The sequence below is a fragment of the Felis catus genome, chromosome C1 (genome assembly GCF_018350175.1).
Source record: "Felis catus isolate Fca126 chromosome C1, F.catus_Fca126_mat1.0, whole genome shotgun sequence".
NCBI lineage: Eukaryota > Metazoa > Chordata > Mammalia > Carnivora > Felidae > Felis > Felis catus.
Genome location: NC_058375.1, coordinates 29,138,126 through 29,157,531, shown reverse-complemented (window position 1 = coordinate 29,157,531; position 19,406 = coordinate 29,138,126). Strand labels below are relative to the sequence as shown.

Here is a 19,406-nt window from a genome sequence, read left to right as displayed (position 1 = left end):
ATGTGGAGTTGTGGTGTGATGTGCTTTTATATACTTTAAGACTGTGTTATTAGGTGTATACAAATTTAGAATTGTTATATCTTCTTAGTTTATTGACATTTTCCCCGTTATACAGCGTCTAATAATGCTTCTTGCCTTGAAGTCTAATTTGTATAATATTAGTTTTCCTTTACTGATTTTCTTTTAGTTACTGTTTTGTACCATGTTTTTTACAACTGTTTTCTTTAACATATCCAAATTCTTATATATAAGATTTTTTTTTAAAGCAGCAATGAGTTTCTTTCTAAAAACCAATTTGACAATTTTGGTCTTTAAAAGAGGTATTTAGTTCACTTAGGTTTAATTGCTATTTATATATTTGAGTTTCAAGATATTGTAGTATTTATTTTATATTTCTCTCACATGTTCTATGTTCCTTTTTCCTCTAACCTTTTAAACCTTTTTTGATGGATTTTTTTAAAGTTTATTTATTTTGCGAGGGGATCCCAGTCCTAGTGAAGGGCTTGAACTCATGAACCATGAAATCATGACCTGAGCTGAAATCAAGAGTTGGACACTTAATCAACTGAGTCACCCAGGCATCCCTTGACTCCTTTTATTATTCCATTATTTTACTGCATGAATTATATATATATATATATATATATATATATATATATATATACACACACACATGTATATATATATATATATATATATATATATATATATATACACACACACACATGTATATATATATATATTTTTAACTATTCTTCCATGATTACTATGGTGATTACAGCATGCATTCTTGACTTGTTAAAGTTTAATATAAATTAATTCTTTTACCATTTTCTGGACAATGAAAGGAACTTAAAATACTTTAACTCTGTTCACCTGCTGCTACCCTGTGTACCATTTCTGTGGTGCAGTTTAATTTTACATATGCTTAGAATTCCACAAAATATTATTGCTTTATACAGTCATTGTTCATTTACTTTTACCCATATATTTACCCTTTCTGTTGCTCTTTATTTCTTCCTGCATGTTGTGCTTCCTTGGTTTATTTTCATTCTGTTTGAAAAATTTCCTTTAGTATTTCTTTTAGTGAGGGCCTATGGATGAAAATTTTTCTCAGGTTTTGAGTGTCTGAAAACATGTATTTTTCTTTCATTTAAAATTTATTCATTTATTTATTTATTTATTTTGAGAGAGAGAGAGAGAGAGAGAGAGAGAGAGAGAGAGACAGACAGAAAGAGAGCAAACAGGGGAGGGGCAGAGAGAGAGAGAGGGAGGATCCCAAGCAGGCTCTGCCCTGTCAGCATAGAGCCCACTGTGGGGCTCAGAACTCATGAACCGTGAGATCATGACCTGAGCCGAAACCAAGAGTCAGATGCTTAACCAACTGAGCCATCCAGGTGCCTCTCTTTCATTTTTGAAGGATATTTTCACTGGGTATAAAATTTTAGATTAACCATATTTTCTTTCAACACCTTAAAGATGCTATTCCATCATTTCCTTGATTTTATCATTTATGTTGGGGAGTCAGTTGCTAGTCTTAATAATGTTCTTCCTTTGAAGGTAACATACATATTTTCTCTTTCTAATTGCTTTTAGGGTTTTTTCTTTTGTCATTATCTTTGGTCTTCAGCAGTTTTATTATGAGGTGTTTAGATATTGCTTTCTTTGCATTAATCCTGCTTGAGATTGATGACACTTCCTGAGTATATGTCTTAATGTCTTTCATAAGTTTTAGAAAAATTTCAACTGCCCTGTCTTCAAATATTGCTTCTGTCCCATCCTCTCTCTTTCCTCTTTCTAATTCCATGTATTTAGGCTTATTAACTATGTCTCATATGTCTCTTACTCTCTTATCTATATTGTCTATTCTCTTCTCTCTCTACATACTTCAGTATGAATATTTTATACTAACCTATCTTTCAGCTTATTACTCCTAGAATTAGTTGTGTCTAACCTTATGTTAAATCCACCCATTTTGTTACATACAGTTATTGTATTTTTTTAGTTCTAGGATTTCAATTGCACTTCTTTTTAGAATCCAAGTTTGGTGATTAGCTAAAACTCCAGAACAATCCCAATGCAAAATGTTGTTCTATGCAGATCTAGCTCATTCAGTTACACTGATAAAATAATGTGAATAAAATTAATAAAATACCATTTTTGTTTAAGCCAATTTTAGTTAGGTTTCCAGTTACTACAACTGAAAAATCTTACCAAAGTGTTGATATCTCTGTCTTCATCATGTTGAAATGGTTGCAGCCACTTCAGGTGTCAATTGCAGATATGACATGCAGAGAAGAAGTGGGATGTTGCCTGTTAGGCAATTCCTTCTATTAGGAGAGAAAACCTTTTCCAGAACCTCTAATTCAGAAGGCCAGGGTTGTGTTACATACCCATGCCTAAGCTAACCCTGACACATGGAATGGGATGACAATGATTAACCAATAACAATCTTTATTCATCCCTGAACTTGGAGAGAAGGTCATCTTCTCTGAGCAAAGGACTGTAGTAGATGAACATCTGAACAAAACTGGGGATTTCTTAGCAATGAAAAATATAAAAGAGAAAAGGTATTGAGTAGTCAACAATATTTACCTCACTAACAGATATATTTTCTGTAAAGGGGTGTGTGTGTGTGTGTGTGTGTGTGTGTGTGTGTGTGTGTGTGTGTGTATGCATAGAAAATATCAGGAAGGGTACATATCAATCTATTAACATGTTTAAAATTTGAAATGGGACTATATGAGGGTAGTACTAATGAATATCTTTACTTTTTACTTACAAAATTTTTTATCAGTTTATATTACTTTGGTCATTTAAATTTAAAAGGTCTGCTTCAATCTCAAAATGAGCTCTTCAGAAATAAAATTAGGATTTTAAAAACAGTCAGAGAAGCATATGTTGATAGATCCCATTCCAAGCCCTGGCCCTTCGTACAGTCACTGAGGTGCCAGTGGCAGGTTTATCCCTATTGGGAATTTGGAGGCACAAGGTACCAGAGCCTGATGCCCTCAAATATTTAAACCATCCAACTGCCTCCCCTTACACTCTCAAAGCAGCCTTTGCGTCATAAATTGGCTTCCTATGCACATTTTCCTACAAAGGAAGAATTTGCTGGACATGGTAATGTGAGAATTCTGGCTTCCTTGGCAGTTCCATTTCTCATTGTATATTAATTCATTGGTTCTTTGAATCAGATAGCAATATTGGAGCTGAGTTAGTACGATCTACTTTCCAACCCTCCAACACATAGGCTCTTTCTTAGTGCTGTTAAAGTCAAGTTTATGATCCTGGACCATGATTAATTCACCAAGGTAAGTGTCACCTCTGAGGGCACTTGGCAGCTGGTCAGCCAGCCAGCCCTGATGACACTCCTGTCTCTTCAAGCACATTTCTTTCAGGCTCTCATACTTTCTAGTCACATTCATCTCAACAAACTGTCTCCTTCTTTATCCCTCATTATGTCTTTTCCTCTATGACTGTCTCTCTAATTTTATCTCTCTCTCTTCCTATCTTACCGCCTAACTTTTCTTTATCCTTTCCTTTTTTCTTTCTGTTTTTCACCTTAATTAACCATGAAGTTGAATAATAAAACATACCAGAACTATGTGCCAAGTACTATGTACTGAAGTATTTTCACTCTTATTTTACAGAGGAGGAAGCAGAGTATCATAAAGTCTGAATATTTGTATTAATGAAAGGTTTTTGCTGCTTAATTTTCAAAGTCAATGAATTCAATATTTTATATTTCCTTTATCTTAGAAAAATACTATGTAAACACTTGTATATAACTTCCATCTTATTTTTGCCTGTGAATTTATTGTCCTAGAAAATAATTCACCTCGGGGATGTTTATTTTTCTTAAGCTGGGGAGTAGGATAGACCGGAAGAGGGAAGAGACAAATTGGAAATGTCCCTTTGAGCAGTAGGGCTTGCCACTGTTCTTTGCTCCTTCCTTGTCCTCTTTTCTGAGGAGAGGGATTGGCCCTGATTCTCTGAAGCAATCTTAGTCTTCTCCATGGAGGAGATGACCTTCTCTGTCTAGCCAGGATGAATGTACTTTCCGGATCTGTGCAAAAGGAAGAGATCAAATTTTCAGCCCCTAGATGTATAACTTTCAGTAACTTGGAAATGGAAGTTGCAGTAAAGTTGGATTGGCTTCCTGGAAGATCACTTCTAATAAATAATTGGATGTTGAATTAAGCTGCTCAGCTCCAACAGGTGTTCTTCCCATCATGCTGCAGAGAGTAAGGTAGAAGTAGAGAGTAAGCATCCCTTCTATCCCACCTCATATGGGGTTGGGGAGGAGCAGAGGAGAAAACAGGAGTTTCCAGATGGGTGCCAGTTTCCTCCACTCTTACTCCATGAAGTAAGGCTGCTTACCTTCTGGAGGTGCAACTAGCTAGGTCTGGGTTATAGGCTGGAGGAACAAGGCAGAGAGCCCTGGGCTGATGATTAGAGCAGGGCAGCAGAAGGGCCCCAGGTCCAGTTGAAAATGGAGGGTCCAGGGGCGCCTGGGTGGCGCAGTCGGTTAAGCGTCCGACTTCAGCCAGGTCACGATCTCGCGGTCCGTGAGTTCGAGCCCCGCGTCGGGCTCTGGGCTGATGGCTCAGAGCCTGGAGCCTGTTTCCGATTCTGTGTCTCCCTCTCTCTCTGCCCCTCCCCCGTTCATGCTCTGTCTCTCTCTGTCCCAAAAATAAATAAAAAAAAAAAGTTGAAAAAAAAATTAAAAAAGAAAATCGAGGGTCCAGACTTTGGTAGGTTCAGCACCACGGACAGAAAATTTCTACAGGCTGAAGCTGGCAGGTGGGCTCACAGTTCAGCACTATGCCAGAACCCCACCCCCCACCCCACTCCTGTACTGGCTATTCCAGGGAAGAATCTAACCTGGCCCTTGGTTGACTGGACCCCAGCACTTTAAGTTCACAGTAAAACAGCTTAGTTTCCTTCTAAGGCCCTTTTGAATATCTTCACTTAGGTGTCTATTCAGCAGTCACCTGGTTGAGTGGAGTCCGCTTTGGAGGAACTCTTAAGATCTTGCTGATTTGCATATATCCTTATACACTGAGGCATCTCCGTCCTGGTTTTATTATAAATTAATTGTTCCGAGGAAGAAAGAAAAGGACTGAAGGATTGTTTCAAATCTTCTTTTCCTCTTCTTTCCCCCATTGCTAGGGTCTCAATCTGGCAATTTCCCCAAGGAGGCTACAGATGCATGTGGTGGGAGAGGATGAGAACCAGACTCCGGACAGCCAGGGGTTTGTTGGGGCATCCTGTATGGCTTTCCCCAGATAATTTCCTCCATATGCTTGGCTCCTGAATGATCCTTCCAGGCTCCTAAGGAATCTGCATTTTGTGTTAGCATACAGGGCCAGAACCTCTGGGCTGAAGTCCCTGGAGCGCAGGTAAGAAGCTGTGACTGGCGCCTTAGAGACTGCATAAGGGATGGGACCCGGTTTTGAAGAGAAGGGTGAGGGGTAGTGGAGTGAGGACTCATTCTGAAATGAAAGGAGTCCTGGGTCTCTAAGCAGCTTCTAAAAATACCAACTCCCAACGCTGGGGGTGGAGGGGGAGGGGAAAATTGAGCGTGAGAAGAATGAAGATGGAAGGAGGTAGGGGTGTAAGAGCGCTTCTTCAGGGAGATCTGATTTCAAAGACCCTACCTGCATCTAAGAACAGCTGGATGCCACACCTCCTTCTGCTTTCTCAGCGGGCTTCGGTTTCCTGTGGTGTCTGAGCCTCAGCCCCTCCTGATGACCTTTCTTTTTACCGGCAAAGGATCCCAACTCTTCCCAGCCACTCCTCCTTCTTGCTGTCCAGCAAGTATGTCTGTGAGCAAGGGTGCATAAACACACACATACTAGATGCGCATGCGCGCGCGCACACACACACACACACACACACACACACACACACACACGACACAGGAAGGGAGCTTCCAGGCTAGCTCAGAGGCTTGTAAGTGGCCAGTTATCTACGATGCCAGCAATTTTCATTATTCATTATCCATTACCCCCAAGGAGGTATGGATTGTAGCAGAGACAGAGATTCACCCAGATATTTTCAGCACAGAGCATGGCACTCAGGGAGTGTTGGTTGAAAGGTAAGGAGCATATACATACACACAAAATGTACATTCAGGCCAGGCAGGTCATGGGGATACACGACTCATTAATTTTCAAGGGTTCTTCAGGCTGCTTTAGCCACCATAAAGGAGCGGTGTTGGGTCCCCCAAGAAAAGAGCTTTGAAAAGCCACAGGGTGGGTGGGTGGAGCTTTCTCTGCTCAAGTTCAGTCCAGATGGTGGCGCTCAATAGCCGCCTCCCTCGTCCTGGAGGGCTCCAGCCCTTCCCACCACCAACGCCTTAAACCCTCAGCTTGCACATAAATGACCTTCACTAGATAGAGGTCGTGTTCCACGTTTCCTTGCAGCTTCCCCAGCGCTGGCTGAACTCCGCGAGGATTGCTCCGCCTCTTTCGCAGACCCCTGGGAGTCCCTGCCGCTGAGCTCCTTCCCAGTCCCCTGGGATGGGCGGAGAGGGATTATCAAGGGGGAGGGGGGACTCCAGGCTCTGAGCAGACTGGGGAAAAGGGTAGTTGTGCAGAGTGCTGCCTGTGTCCTGGCAGCAAGAGCAGGAACCTGAGGAACCGATCGTTCATGCAAAATTTACCACCGCCCCATCCTGGCGTCCACATGGTTTCCCAACCTCGGAAGCGCTGCTGGTAGGGTGGGACTCCGTCTCCCACTTTGCTCTCCTTTCTAGAGTAGCTCCCAGGGTCAACCTTAGCCCCTTCCTCCTGCCGGTGTGTGTGTGTGTGTGTGTGTGTGTGTGTGTGTGTGTGTGTGTTGTGTGAGGAGGGCGGGGAGAGAAGAGGGCAGGATTGAGCCATAAGACACCAGGAGCCTCAGACACAGGAAGAAGCCAAGGGCTTGTAGATAGAGGAGCTCCCTAGAGCTTGGGGTCGGGACATCAGGCTTCAAAACCCCTTGAAAGTCCTGGGAACAAGGGAGCTTCCAGCCTAGCTCAGAGGCTGCAAGTGTCGCGGCCTCCCCGAGGTTCGCCCCTCTTTAAGCCACGCCCACATTGTCTACTTCTCGGGAATGAGAGGCTAAGGTTTTGCGCTCTGGACCTTCGTCGCCGGCTCATCCTCCTCCCCAGGAGCCAGACCAGCGTTCAGCGCTACCCACCCCCACGTTTGGAGATTGGCGGGACCCCTTCCTTCCCCCCTCCATTTCGCCGTTCCGCCCCTGGCCTATGAAACTCCACCCCTCCATCTTCTGCTGGCGGGGATTGGTGGACTTCCCGCGGCGGTGCCTGGTGATTGGTCCCCATGGATGACGGTAACCAGCGAGATCCCGCCCCCAGAAGGAGCTAGGGTCTGGGGGCACTGCTCAGCGGTGCTGGGGCTGGCGCGGCTGGAGCCGCCGCCGCACTGACAGCTCGGTCTGCGGACCATGGAGACCGGTGCGGGCCCACATCCGTTGCGCCTGTTCGTCTGCCTAATGCCGCTCTGTCTGGCGTTGCTTTTGGGACCAGGGAGGCCCGGGATCGCCGAGGAAGGTGAGGAAACTGGTGGCTGTTCTTGGAGCTTGGAATGCCAAAAGATAGGAGGCTGGAGAACTGGGGGTCTGAGGGAAGGAATCGTATAGAGAGACTGGAGTCTGTATTGGGGTTTGAGGCAAGCGGGCAGCGGGAAGCAAAGAACTAAAGAGGCAGAGAAAAAGGTAGCTAAGCAAAGGTAGCTAAGGAGATCGGGCTGGATGGAGACCTGGAAGGCTGGGAAGGAAAGAGACCAGGAATCGTGAGAGCCAGAGGCGGCGGTTCAGGTGCCGGTGAGACGGACAGGCTGAGCGATTGGAGGTGGGAGGTGTGGGGGCAGGGAGATGAAGAGAGCAGAGGAGACAGGGAGGTGTGGAGGTGAGATCGAAGTATGGGACGACGGGATGGAGCCCAAACCGCGAGGCAGGAGGTGGAGCGCTGGTAGGGGAGGGATGGCTGGGTCCGGGAGTAGCCCGACGTGCTGGCGAGGGAGCTGTCCGCAGTGCTGAATTCGGAGCGCAGACTACCCGAAGCGGTCCGCGCTGTTGGGCTTGGAGCTGCCTGCGGTACCAGGGCTCGCGCCTTGCCTCTGGATTTGGGGGAGCCGTACACTCAACTGAATCCAGAGGCGTCATATCCAGGTGTAGAATCCTGAGGAGCTGGAATCTAAAGCGCTGACCGGGGGGTTGGGGCGCTGGATCTCTGACGCCAATATGCAATTCCGATGTGCTGTCAGTTATAACAAAATCAGGAAACTGTCGGTGGTCCTGCTTACTGTCGCTGATGCCTTTGGAGCCAACCCTCTTAGAGACCCTCACCTTGGAGCCCCACCCCCTTGCTTAAGCTCTAGATTTGTAATCTTCCAAGACTTCAAGATGGCCTGGGCTCCTGTCTCTGAGCTGCTGCTGTGCTATCCAGACCAATGCTTCTTTGGGACCGATACGGAGAGCAGGAGAAAAGAAATTTTAATTTCTCCTGCTGCTGGCAGAGTCCACTCATTTTTCCCAGAGCCCCTAAGAGTCAAACTAAAAAGGTTCTAGTCTCTTCCATCCCTGGTGGCTTCAGACCTCAGATGAGCCCCTGAGTATGAATGAATTCAGGATGTATGCAGAAATCCTCTAATATGCTCACTTTCTGTCTCTTCATGACATGCAGTTATAATTTAGGGAGCCTAGAAGGCTGAAAGGGGGGCTCACTGACACCACCACTCCTTTCTTAGAGCCAATGTTGAGAGAGTACTTCCATGAACTCTGGCAGGCTGAATAATGACTCCCCAAATATGTCCACATCCTAATTCATCCCCAAAACCAATCAATCTTATTCTAAATGCAAAAGACTTTGCAGATGTGGTTAGGGATCCTGAGATGGGGAGATTATCCTGGATTATTTGGATGGCCCCAATGTAGTCACAAGGGTTCTTACAAGAGGGAAGCAGAAGGAGTCAGTGAGAGAAGGCAACTTGATCACAGAAGGACTGGAGTGAAGCACTTTGAAGATGGAGGAGGATGCCACAAGCCAAGGAATCCACGTGGCCACTAGAAGCTGAAAAACTCAAGGAAATGGATTCTCCCCTCTGAACCTACAGATGGAACGAGTCCGGCTGACAGCCCAACTTTAGACCAATGAAATTGATTTTCAACTTCTGACCTCCAGAGCTATAAGAGAATAAATAAGTAATTGATACTTGAAGCCACAGAGTTTGTGATGATTTGTTACAGCAACCACAGGAAACTGCTACAGGCTCCTTGCCTAATTGTTGTGGCTACCTCTTTCTGGACTCAAGCTACTCACACCCCACGCCTTCATGGGAAGGTACGGGGTGGGAAAAATTTGTCTCTGCTCCCTCAGCAAGTTTACAACGAACTCACAAAAGCGTCCCTCCCACCTTCCTGACCTTTTGACTTTCTGACATCTCTGTTCTTCCTCTCCCTAGTCATCCTCCTGGATTCCAAAGCCTCCCAGGCTGAGTTGGGCTGGACTGCACTGCCAAGTAATGGGGTAAGTGTAACCTTTCTCTCCCTCTCCCAGGAATCTTCTGGTGGTCTGAGACTCAATTCCTTTAGCTCTTTGTGGTTACAGCAGATCAAAATGCTCCTCAGAGCACGTGATCTCCAGCGGCACTGGCTTCAAGCCAGAGTGGCCTATTAGAAAACGTTGAGTCTTCAGTCAGTCTAAGAAGAAAAGAAAAAAAAAAAAAGAGAGATAGTGAGGGGAAAACCGACTGTGTCTAGCAACAGAAATGTGTCGTCTAGCTGAGCCAATGCTGGACAGTGTCTTGCGCATAGCAGGTCCTCCAAGCAGTGTTGCTGATTGATGGATTGACAGAAGGAGCAAGATTTAAAATCCTGAAAGTGGCTTAGAAACTTGGTGGGGGTGGGCAGATGTGGCTGTATGACTGCAGCCTGGTCCCCGTGTGGGCACCTGGTGGAGAGCCGGGAGACTTCAGACACCATTCCCAGCTCTGCTGTTAATTCAATGTTCATATCCAGTCAAATCACTCTTTCTGGAGCCTCAGTTTCCCCACCTATAAAATTAAGGGTTGGACTCTTTGTCTCCAACGTTTCTCCCAGCTCTGCATCTTATAATTTCAGGGGGATGGGGTGTGTGTGGAATGCGAGATGATGGGGAAGGGGTTTTTCAGCTTTAGACACCACCAGGGCTTCACCTCCTGGGGGCGCCTTGGCTCTGAGCTTCCCACATCTTTGTTCTCCTCCCCAGTGGGAGGAGATCAGCGGCGTGGACGAGCATGACCGTCCGATCCGCACATACCAGGTGTGCAACGTGCTGGAGCCCAACCAGGACAACTGGTTGCAAACTGGCTGGATCAGCCGTGGCCGCGGGCAGCGCATCTTCGTGGAGCTGCAGTTCACACTGCGCGACTGCAGCAGCATCCCGGGCGCCGCGGGCACCTGCAAGGAGACTTTCAACGTCTACTACCTGGAAACAGAGGCTGACCTGGGCCGCGGGCGTCCCCGCCCAGGTGGCAGCCGGCCCCGCAAGATCGATACAATCGCTGCAGATGAGAGCTTCACGCAGGGCGACCTGGGAGAGCGCAAGATGAAGCTGAACACAGAGGTGCGCGAGATCGGTCCGCTCAGCCGGCGGGGTTTCCACCTGGCCTTTCAGGACGTGGGCGCATGCGTTGCGCTGGTCTCTGTGCGCGTCTACTACAAGCAGTGCCGCGCGACGGTGCGGGGCCTGGCGGCGTTCCCAGCCACCGCAGCTGAGAGTGCCTTCTCCACGCTGGTGGAGGTGACGGGAACGTGCGTGGCGCACTCAGAAGGGGAGCCCGGCAGCCCCCCGCGCATGCACTGTGGCGCTGATGGTGAATGGCTGGTGCCCGTGGGCCGCTGCAGCTGCAGTGCGGGATTCCAGGAACGTGGTGACATCTGTGAAGGTATTCAGCGGACGAGGGGGCGTGGCGTGGGGGCGTAGCGCGCAGGTGGCAATTGGCAGAGAGCGTGCCGTAGATCAAAGAGGCAGGAGGAGGAGTGGAGCAGCTGTGGGCTGTGGAGCCCAGAGCCCTGACCTTCTGTGGAGCTTTCCAGTGGGTCCAGCCAGGACCACTGAACGAAGTTACGAGGAGGTGAATTTGACTCCATATAAGGGGGCATTAGGGGCTTATATTTCAGGCACTATGATAAGCACCTCGCAAAGGATGTCTCATTTATTCTTGGCAACAAAGTAAGTCACCAGTATCCCTATTTCACAGATGAGGAAACGGAGGCTCAGAGAGATTAGCACCTCGCTTGCAAAGTTAGTAAATGGGGAACAAGGGTTCGAACCAGATTTGCCCAACTGCCAGGTTCTTTCTATTACGCCATGCTGCCTCCCGTATGCATAAAGAAAAATGATACAGCAGCCCAACTCTACTAGCTATGGACTAGGGGGATTGGTTACATGATAGTGAGCTCCCTGTCACTGATAATATGCAAGTCAGGGTCTGGCAGGGGATTCTTGAGCTGGAGAGAAAGACTGAGAGGTTGTGCTAGATGACTAGTAGGATCCCACCCAACTCTTCGAACTGTGAGTCAAAGTGCCCCCTGAGGGAGACCCTTCATGTGGGGGCTCTGTTGGGTTCTCAGGTCTGTGTGGGCACCGGGCCAGACCTCTCCTTTTCTCCCCTATCTGTGGCTCTGAGGACTGAGGGTAAAGATGGGGTGTGGGCGTGCGCCCTTAGTGTAGACAGATCAAGAGAGGCTTCTGCTAAGCCACGTCCTTTTCTGGGTGCACAGAAATGAGTCAGAGATAGTCTCAACTCTTCAGAAGCTCTATAGATGGAAAACATAAAAATCGAAAAATCACAAGGTGATATGTGATCCAGTGGAGGGATTAATACAGAGGTGGGAAGACAGAGGAGGAAATGACTCAACTTAATGTCACTCCTTTGTTCGACTGTCCATTCGATATGAGTTGAGAACTTGCCAAGCGCATGTAGGGAGGGTTTATTATATATATTTAGATGAATGGCACCATCTCTTTCCTGGTGGGAACTGATGGATTAGTAAGGGACTTGGAGGCACGAACCTTCCTGAACTCTCCAAGTAGGGTTAGGATCCACTTCTGTTCTCCAGCACCCATTGCAACCTCTACTTCTTGCTTTAAAAAAATTAAGTACAGTTGACTGCAATCTCTATTTCTGCACTTACCCCATGCTATGTAGTGATCTACTTGTGTGTGTTTCCACCACTGGACTAGTGACTGACTTCAGGCAATGGTTGTATCACATTTTAGCAGCCCCAGTATCCATAACAGGATGTGGTAAGCGCCCAATGGAAATGTATTGAGTGAAGGAGTGGTTACCATAGGGTGTGACACATATCAACAGAGAACTGAGGAAGCCTGGAGAAGGGAGAACCCAAATCTAAGCGTGGAGAGAGACAGAAGGCCTTCCTTCCAGGCAAATAAAAGCATTCTGACTTAAGAGACTGTCTGCAGAAGCATGGAGGCAGGAGGGAATGTAGCATGACTGGGGCTGGGGGCAGAGGGCATTTGGGGGTGTGAGGGCTGATGGGGCTGGAGAGGGGCAGGAACAAATCATGAAGGGCCTTGAACTTTAGGATAAAGTGCTGAGACTATATGCTGTTGACCAATGGGGAGGCTTTGAAGCAGGGGTCTGACATGTTCAGATGTGTATTTTCAAAAGATCACTCAAGCCGTAATTACAAAGAAAGAATTGAGGAAGGAAGGATTAAGGGGTAGAAAATAAGAAAGATGGGACAACAGTCCAGGAGAAAGAATGCATGGTCTGAAGTGAGACGGTAGCAGAGGTCATTGAGAGATGAGGATGGATGTGACAGCCTCCACAGCACTTGGTGACCATGTGACACAGGAGAAAAGAAGAGTCCTTTTTGATTCATTTACTTCTAGGCGATTGGATGGACAGAGGATCATTTGCTGGGGTAGAGATCACAGGACATCGATGGACACCGAATCTGTGGTGTCTGGGATGCATCAAGTGGAGGTAGCTAGAAAGTGAGTCTGGAGTTCAGCAACAGAGAGATAGAGAGAGAGATTGAGAGAGAGAGAGATACTACTTGAAGCTGTGGGTACGGTTGGGACAGACCAAGGCGAGGTAAGAAGCAAGAGGGCCAATGATGAAGCCTCACAGAACAGCGGTATTTAGGGGTTTAAGGGGGAGTAGGAGAATCAAAGCCCATAAAAAAGGACCTTGAGGGAGAATCAGAGGCTGGGGAAGATCTAGGAGAGTGTTATTTCTGGCAGCCAAGGGAGGCGGAGGGGTCCAGGAGGGAACGGCTTATAGTGTTGGTGAGCAGTCAGGTAAGGTGAGGTTTGGACAATGTCCACCCGGTGGCCCTGGCCAAAGCAGTTTCTGTTGAGTAAAAGAGAGAGAGAGACCAGGCTGCCAGGAGGCTGGGGGATGAAGGAAGTTGAGGAGCTAGAGTAGGGAACACACACAAAGTCTCTGGGAGGCTGGATTGGAAAGGGGAGGAGAGGGAAGTGGTATCTTGAGAAAGACATTGGGTTGAGAGGAGATTTTGACTGTAGATGGGAGCCTTGTTTATTTATATGCTGAGGGAAGGAGCCAGTGGGGCACCAAGCAGGGGGTGGTGGGAGTGGTCTGCCCCAGGGGGGATGTATTTTATTACAGACATGGCTTAGAATTGCTGACACTTGTTGCTAATCAAGATCGGGCCATGTTTTCGTGAGTTTCATTGTTTTTTAATACTCCGCACATCGTGCCCTTCCTGCCTGCACCCCAAATGGACCACTTTTACCGCTCCATTCCTCTGTTCTGTCACCGGGAGGAAGCAGTAGAGAAGGAGCAATGTAAGAAGTAGGAACCATATGAGTGATGGAAGATAGTCTGGGAGGAGGAGAAGGGGGCAGGACCCAGAGTGAAGGAGGAGGGGCTGGAGGCCTCCAACAGGAGGTGGCTCATCCTTTCCTCTAGGTCTAGAAGGAACGGGGAGAAGAAAGATGGGTGTGGAGGGAGGTTCGCCGGTTTGACGGCCGGCCATTGAGGGACTTACCAACTGACAGCCTCTCTTCTCCTTGTGACGTGGGAGGAAGGCATCTGCACCAGTGGACAGTAGGATCCTGGTCTGTTTCATTCACTCTGTCTCTAGATCCTAGCTCCAGAGCACCTGACTCATAGTAGATGCTAAAAAAAAAATCATCCAATGAATGGATCAGGGTCTGGAGGAGGGGGTTTGGATACACATTCTGGGCAATCACACACACACACACACACACACACACACACACAAGCGCGCGCGCGCGCACGCTCAGGAACTCAGTCCTCCTTCTGACTTAAGCTGAGACCAGACAAAAAGCCACTTGTAATGGTATCATCTCTGCCTTGGGGAATAGGGAGCTGGGGAGGGTGCCAGGGAGAGGTTCATAAACGAGGTGGTTTTTTTTTTTCCTGTTTCTTCTCTTTCTTATTTATTTTTTCATTTATTTTTATTTTTTAAGGGAGTTATTATTTTGAACTGGGGTCTGGAGAAACATAGGAGTTTGCCAAGGGAAAAGGGCTGTGAGACATTACAGGACAAGAGCCAGAGGTGTGAAACGAAGAGTTCAGTGTGGCAAGGGTGGGGTGGCTGGCACTGGGGAGGTGCTGGCGGGTTTTAAGAAGGGAAGTGAAATGCTCAGGTTTGTGTTCAGAAAGTGAAGGCCTTCCAGTGCCTTCTACAGCTGAGTACAGAGCCTTCTCTAAAGGTAGACCGATGTGGAGGGGATAGAACCAAGATGTTCTCTCTCCCTTTTGTTTCTCTCTTTTATTTACCCTCTCCCGGTCACTAGGGTTTTGGGGGGTGGGGGAGATCAGGGTGTACAACCTGAGTCTTCCGATCTCTGTGGGAGTGCCCTGGAGCAGGGGGACCCAGGCAAATATTCTCTAAGGCTCCCTTCGGCACACAGAGACCCTGTGGTGGGGTGGCAGGAGAGGGGGGTTACAGACAGGGAGGCTTATATGGACTCAATATAAGGAAGCCCTTTCTCAGCAGAGGCAGCTTCAGAAGAAGGTGGGCTCCCCATTTCTGAGCAGAGACTGTGGCTACTTCTAGGAAAGGTGCCGGAGCACCGGGCCAGCGGGAGTTGAACTAGGTGATCTCTGACATTTGCCTCTGACCTTGATGAAGACAGGGAGGGGCCCGCAGTCAAGAGGCTCTCATGAGTCTGAGCCTCCACACAAACCTCCTCTAAACAGAGTCTGTCAAAGTAGAGATAACCACCTCGGTCTCCGTTGGGACACACATCTCTGGGACAGTGGATGTCCCAAACACGCAGAGAAAGGGAGCCCCTGGTACTTTTCCCTACTGCTGGGAGATCCTGCCGACAGATCTCCACTCTGACTTCACAACAGAGGTGGGCAGGCCAAGGTTATCATCCCCACTTGACTGATGGTTTCTTGAGGCCAGAGAGGCATAGAAAGGGGCAGAGCTAACACTGGAACCCAGGCCATCCGAGTCCCAGCGGGGGTTGCGTTGGTCACCAGCCCACCATGTTAGTGAGTGCCATGCTCTGCTCTGAAGACAGATTATTTCCAAAGCCTCTGAAGCTTCACAGGCCCTGCCCAAAGCCGTGTTGCCCAGGACTCAGCAAGGTGGAACCTCCAAAGCCTAAGCCTTCCAGATAACGAGAAACCCGCAGCTTACTCCCCTCTTCTCCCAGACAGGCTGAAAATCCTTCCTGAGGGCTAGTCTGCATCCCCTCTGTTGTACTGTGTGTGTCTTCTTGGGGTTGGAGAGCAGCCAGCCTTCCAGAACCAGCTAAACTAGCAAGAAGGCCTGGTGGGTGCAGGGAGGGAGGTGAGAACCACCCAGAAGCTGAGAGGAGGGCCAGGAGCCACTGCCTCCCTGCCACCTGGCCCAGCTGGTGAGACATTTTTTCGAGTGGGCGTTCAGCCGTTTCCACTTCAGGCCTGTGACGGAGGAACAGTAATTATTACCACTGTTGTGTACGTGTTGTCTGTGCCGGGCTAAGCGGCTTACACTTCACCTCAGTTAATCCTCCAACAACCTTTTTGAGGTGGGTATTCTACCCGAGGCTCAGAGAGGTCAACCAATTTGCCCAAGGCCAACAGCAAGTAAGTGGTAAACAACCCAGGCACAAACCCAGGTTGTTCGGATATAAAGAGCCTGTGCTCTTAACAACCTGCATTCTGGGTGAGCCCGGAGAAGTGACAGAAGCAAAGTAAGTAACTGGGGAGGGTGTCCAGACCAAAAGTAGAGAAACTTCACCTTCCTTCAGTCTACTCTCACCCTCCGCCCCCAGCCCCCACACCTGGCTGGCTCCACTTTCAAACTGGAACCAAGTGCATCAGTTGAGGATTTGTGATGCCACGAACCCCCGATGGTAGTGGTGGGAGGATGGGCTCTGACAACAGTGAGTGTGTGTGTCACTGTAAGTGTGTGGGTGTCTGTCCTTGGGTAGCTGTGAAATACCCCTTGGAGGCACCTCTCTTCTGGGCTCACATCAAGACTGGAGAGTTTGGCTTATTTTCTTCCAGTGGGCATTAATTAGGGCAGCATGGTGCGGGCTCCGAAAGCTGTCTGCTTGGGCTGGAATCCCACCATTTACTAGCTGTGGGTCATTGGGCGAGTTACTGAACCTCTCTGAGCCTTAGTTCTGTCATTTAAAAAGATGACGATAAAGGACGCACCTCACAGACTGTTGGGAGGATTAAACGAATTACTAAAGGTAAAACGCTAGTGTTCTGCACACATTAAGCGCTCGCTAAGGGTTAGGTAGCCCTGGGTTACGTCGGGAGCTGCCATCCCACGCGGCTGTTACTGGACTAGCTGAGACTCCCTTCCGGGCACAGTTCCGGGACTTAAAGTCACCCCAATGGGGCAGGCAGGAAGGTGGGGGGAGAGACACGCTGTGGAGGAGACCCCTCCTCACGTGGCTCCGCCCCGCAGCCTGTCCCCCAGGGTTTTACAAGTTGTCCTCGCGCCGGCCGCTCTGCTCCCCGTGCCCAGAGCACAGCCGGGCCCTGGAAAACGCCTCCACGTTCTGCGTGTGCCAGGACAGCTACGCGCGCTCGCCCACCGACCCGCCGTCGGCCTCCTGCACCCGTGAGTGCCCCTCCGGAAGGCGTTCGCAGAGGGGGAGGGGGGAGTCAATAAAGGCGTGGGGGAGGGGTTGCTGAGGGCAGGGGGCTCCGCACTGGTGAGCGTGGGAAGGGCGTGGGGGCCACGACCCGGACGGCGGGGTGGAGGGAGGGGAGCCGGGGGTGGGGATAGGGCCCGGGCCTTGGGTGGGAAAAACCAGGGCAAGAGTCCAGAGGACGGAGGGATGAGGCCGGCTTCTCGTGGAGTGGACTCACCTCACCCTGCGCCCCGGCCAGAGGGGGGCTCCCGCCCCTCACACTCAGCGCTGCGCCCCGCACCCCCATCCTCGTCCGCCCGCTCGCTAACCTCCTCCCACCTCCCTGGCCCTCCCCCCACTCACTGGCCCCCACGCCCCCTTCCGTCTCTCCCCCATCAATGGCCTCACTTACCCCCCAGTCCCTCCCCCCCCTCCACGCCCCTTCTGCCCCCCCCTCACTAACCTCCCCCCCCCCCCCCCGCCCCGGCTCGCCCCGCCCCCCAGGGCCGCCGTCGGCGCCGCGGGACCTGCAGTACAGCCTGAGCCGCTCGCCGCTGGCGCTGAGGCTGCGCTGGCTGCCGCCCGCCGACTCGGGCGGCCGCTCGGACGTCACGTACTCGCTGCTGTGCCTGCGCTGCGGCCGCGAGGGCCCGGCGGGCGCGTGCGAGCCGTGCGGGCCGCGCGTGGCCTTCGTGCCGCGCCAGGCCGGGCTGCGGGAGCGCGCCGCCACGCTGCTCCACCTGCGGCCCGGGGCGCGCTACACCGTGCGCGTGGCGGCGCTCAACGGCGTGTCGGGCCCGGCTGCCGCCGCGGGAGCCACCTACGCGCAGGTCACCGTGTCCACCGGGCCCGGGGGTAAGGCCGCCCGCGCCCCTCTCCGCTTAGAGCGGGCTCCCCGCGTCTCCCCCGGAGGCGAGGCCCCCACCGACGTCCCTGACGGCGGGGACCCCCCCGCAGACGGCCAGCCCTGCCCGAGGGCCCCGGGGGAGGGACTGAGGACGCGGGTGACGCGGTGCCGCCGGGCCAGAGCGGTTGCGGGCGTTTCCGGGAGTCCGCGGGAGGCAGCGGGCGCCCCTGCTCCCGACCTCGCAGAGAGCCTGGCACCGCACCCAGCTCGCGGCTGCCCTGCCTCTCATCTCCCGCGGGAAAGAGCGGAGAGCCCCGCCACCTTTTGCTGTCCCTTTTTAAAAATTTCAGCAGGAAGGGCAGAGTCGTCTCTCCTCCTTTACTGTCTCAGAAAGAGGGGTTCTGTCGTGTTGTTCCCCCCCCCCCGCCCCCAGCCTCCATCCCTGCAGCATCGGTCACCCTGTTTCCTGGTCCCGGAGAAGAGCAAGGAAGCACTTAGGGTCAGACCGTAGGGACGATAGAAGTCACTAGTCAACACGGAGCGGTCACATTTCTGAGTCTAGACTAGAGAGGAGTAAATGACGACCTCCACTCCTTTTAGGCTACACCATCCCCACTCTCGAAAATTACTTTTACTTGTCTTTCACCCAGCTGGGGTGCACCTTCGCGCAATCCTTCAAGTACCCTTTGCAAGAAAGTGCGTGTGGTTTCTGAGCCTTTTCATACCTGAGATGTGATTGCTTTGTGACTCGACTTCCCCGTCTTCTGGCAGTTGTATTGCAGAGAAATCTGAGGCCAGGGTGATTTTTATTCTTGTGTAAGTAGCGTGTGTGTGTGTGTGTGTGTGTGTGTGTGTGTGTGTGATTCTTTCACCTACTAGTGAAAATAAAACTTGACCAATATTGAACTCTTTCCATCGAGTTTGGCTGGTACATAGTAAAACTTGTGATCTGCACACATTTTTTTGGTATTCCTGGGGAAAACTTTTTTTCAGTTATTGCTTTGACTAGAATTTCTGATAGCTTCCAATATCTCTCTTAAGAATCTCTCTAAGCCTTAGGTTGTACATCCATTTTCTGATTCTCAAATCTTGTCACTCGCTTTATCATTTTTAGCTCTTAATCCATTTTCTCTGCCTTTTGGGAGAGATTTCCAATTTGTCTGGTTTTTTGGAATAACAGTTTTGCTCTGTTTTTTACTATCTCGATTATGACTCAACATTTGCTATTGCATTTACATGTAAAAAAATCAATATTGAGAAAGAAAAAAGCACCCATAATCCTATTACCCAGAGATATACAACTATTAATATCTTGGAGTGTATCCTTCCACTTTTTTTTCTTATCTCTCTATCCATATCTAGAACTATCTACTATAAAATCCCTTTTGTATAATATATGTGATATGAGATTTTTATCTGGTGTTTCATATTAACATCCTATTTTGATATAGATGGATTTTA

At 49.6% G+C, this 19,406-nt stretch overlaps 1 protein-coding gene and 1 long non-coding RNA gene across 4 annotated transcripts in view; one reads left to right on the top strand and one right to left on the bottom strand.

Moving 5' to 3' along the window:
* Window positions 1–3,836: 3,836 nt before the first annotated feature.
* LOC109502240 lies at window positions 3,837–17,811 on the bottom strand. Of its 3 annotated transcripts, XR_006584172.1 has the most exons (4): window positions 17,626–17,811; window positions 14,035–15,929; window positions 5,664–5,829; window positions 3,837–4,069 (listed from the first exon to the last, which is right to left on the bottom strand). It is a non-coding gene; the product is annotated as an uncharacterized LOC109502240 (long non-coding RNA). The 3 variants fall into 3 exon arrangements; XR_002160716.3 differs by lacking the exon at window positions 17,626–17,811 and having other exon boundaries at window positions 14,035–16,934; XR_006584171.1 differs by lacking the exons at window positions 5,664–5,829; window positions 17,626–17,811 and having other exon boundaries at window positions 14,035–16,934.
* The window catches only part of EPHA10 (EPH receptor A10), a 40,273-nt gene continuing 28,264 nt past the window's right edge, over window positions 7,398–19,406 (top strand). The window contains exons 1-5 of the mRNA XM_023258494.2: window positions 7,398–7,561; window positions 9,474–9,538; window positions 10,259–10,937; window positions 16,930–17,085; window positions 17,603–17,953. Coding sequence (XP_023114262.2) covers window positions 7,456–7,561; window positions 9,474–9,538; window positions 10,259–10,937; window positions 16,930–17,085; window positions 17,603–17,953 — 1,357 coding nt within the window. The 5' untranslated portion in view covers window positions 7,398–7,455. The remainder of the gene's footprint in view (window positions 7,562–9,473; window positions 9,539–10,258; window positions 10,938–16,929; window positions 17,086–17,602; window positions 17,954–19,406) is intronic.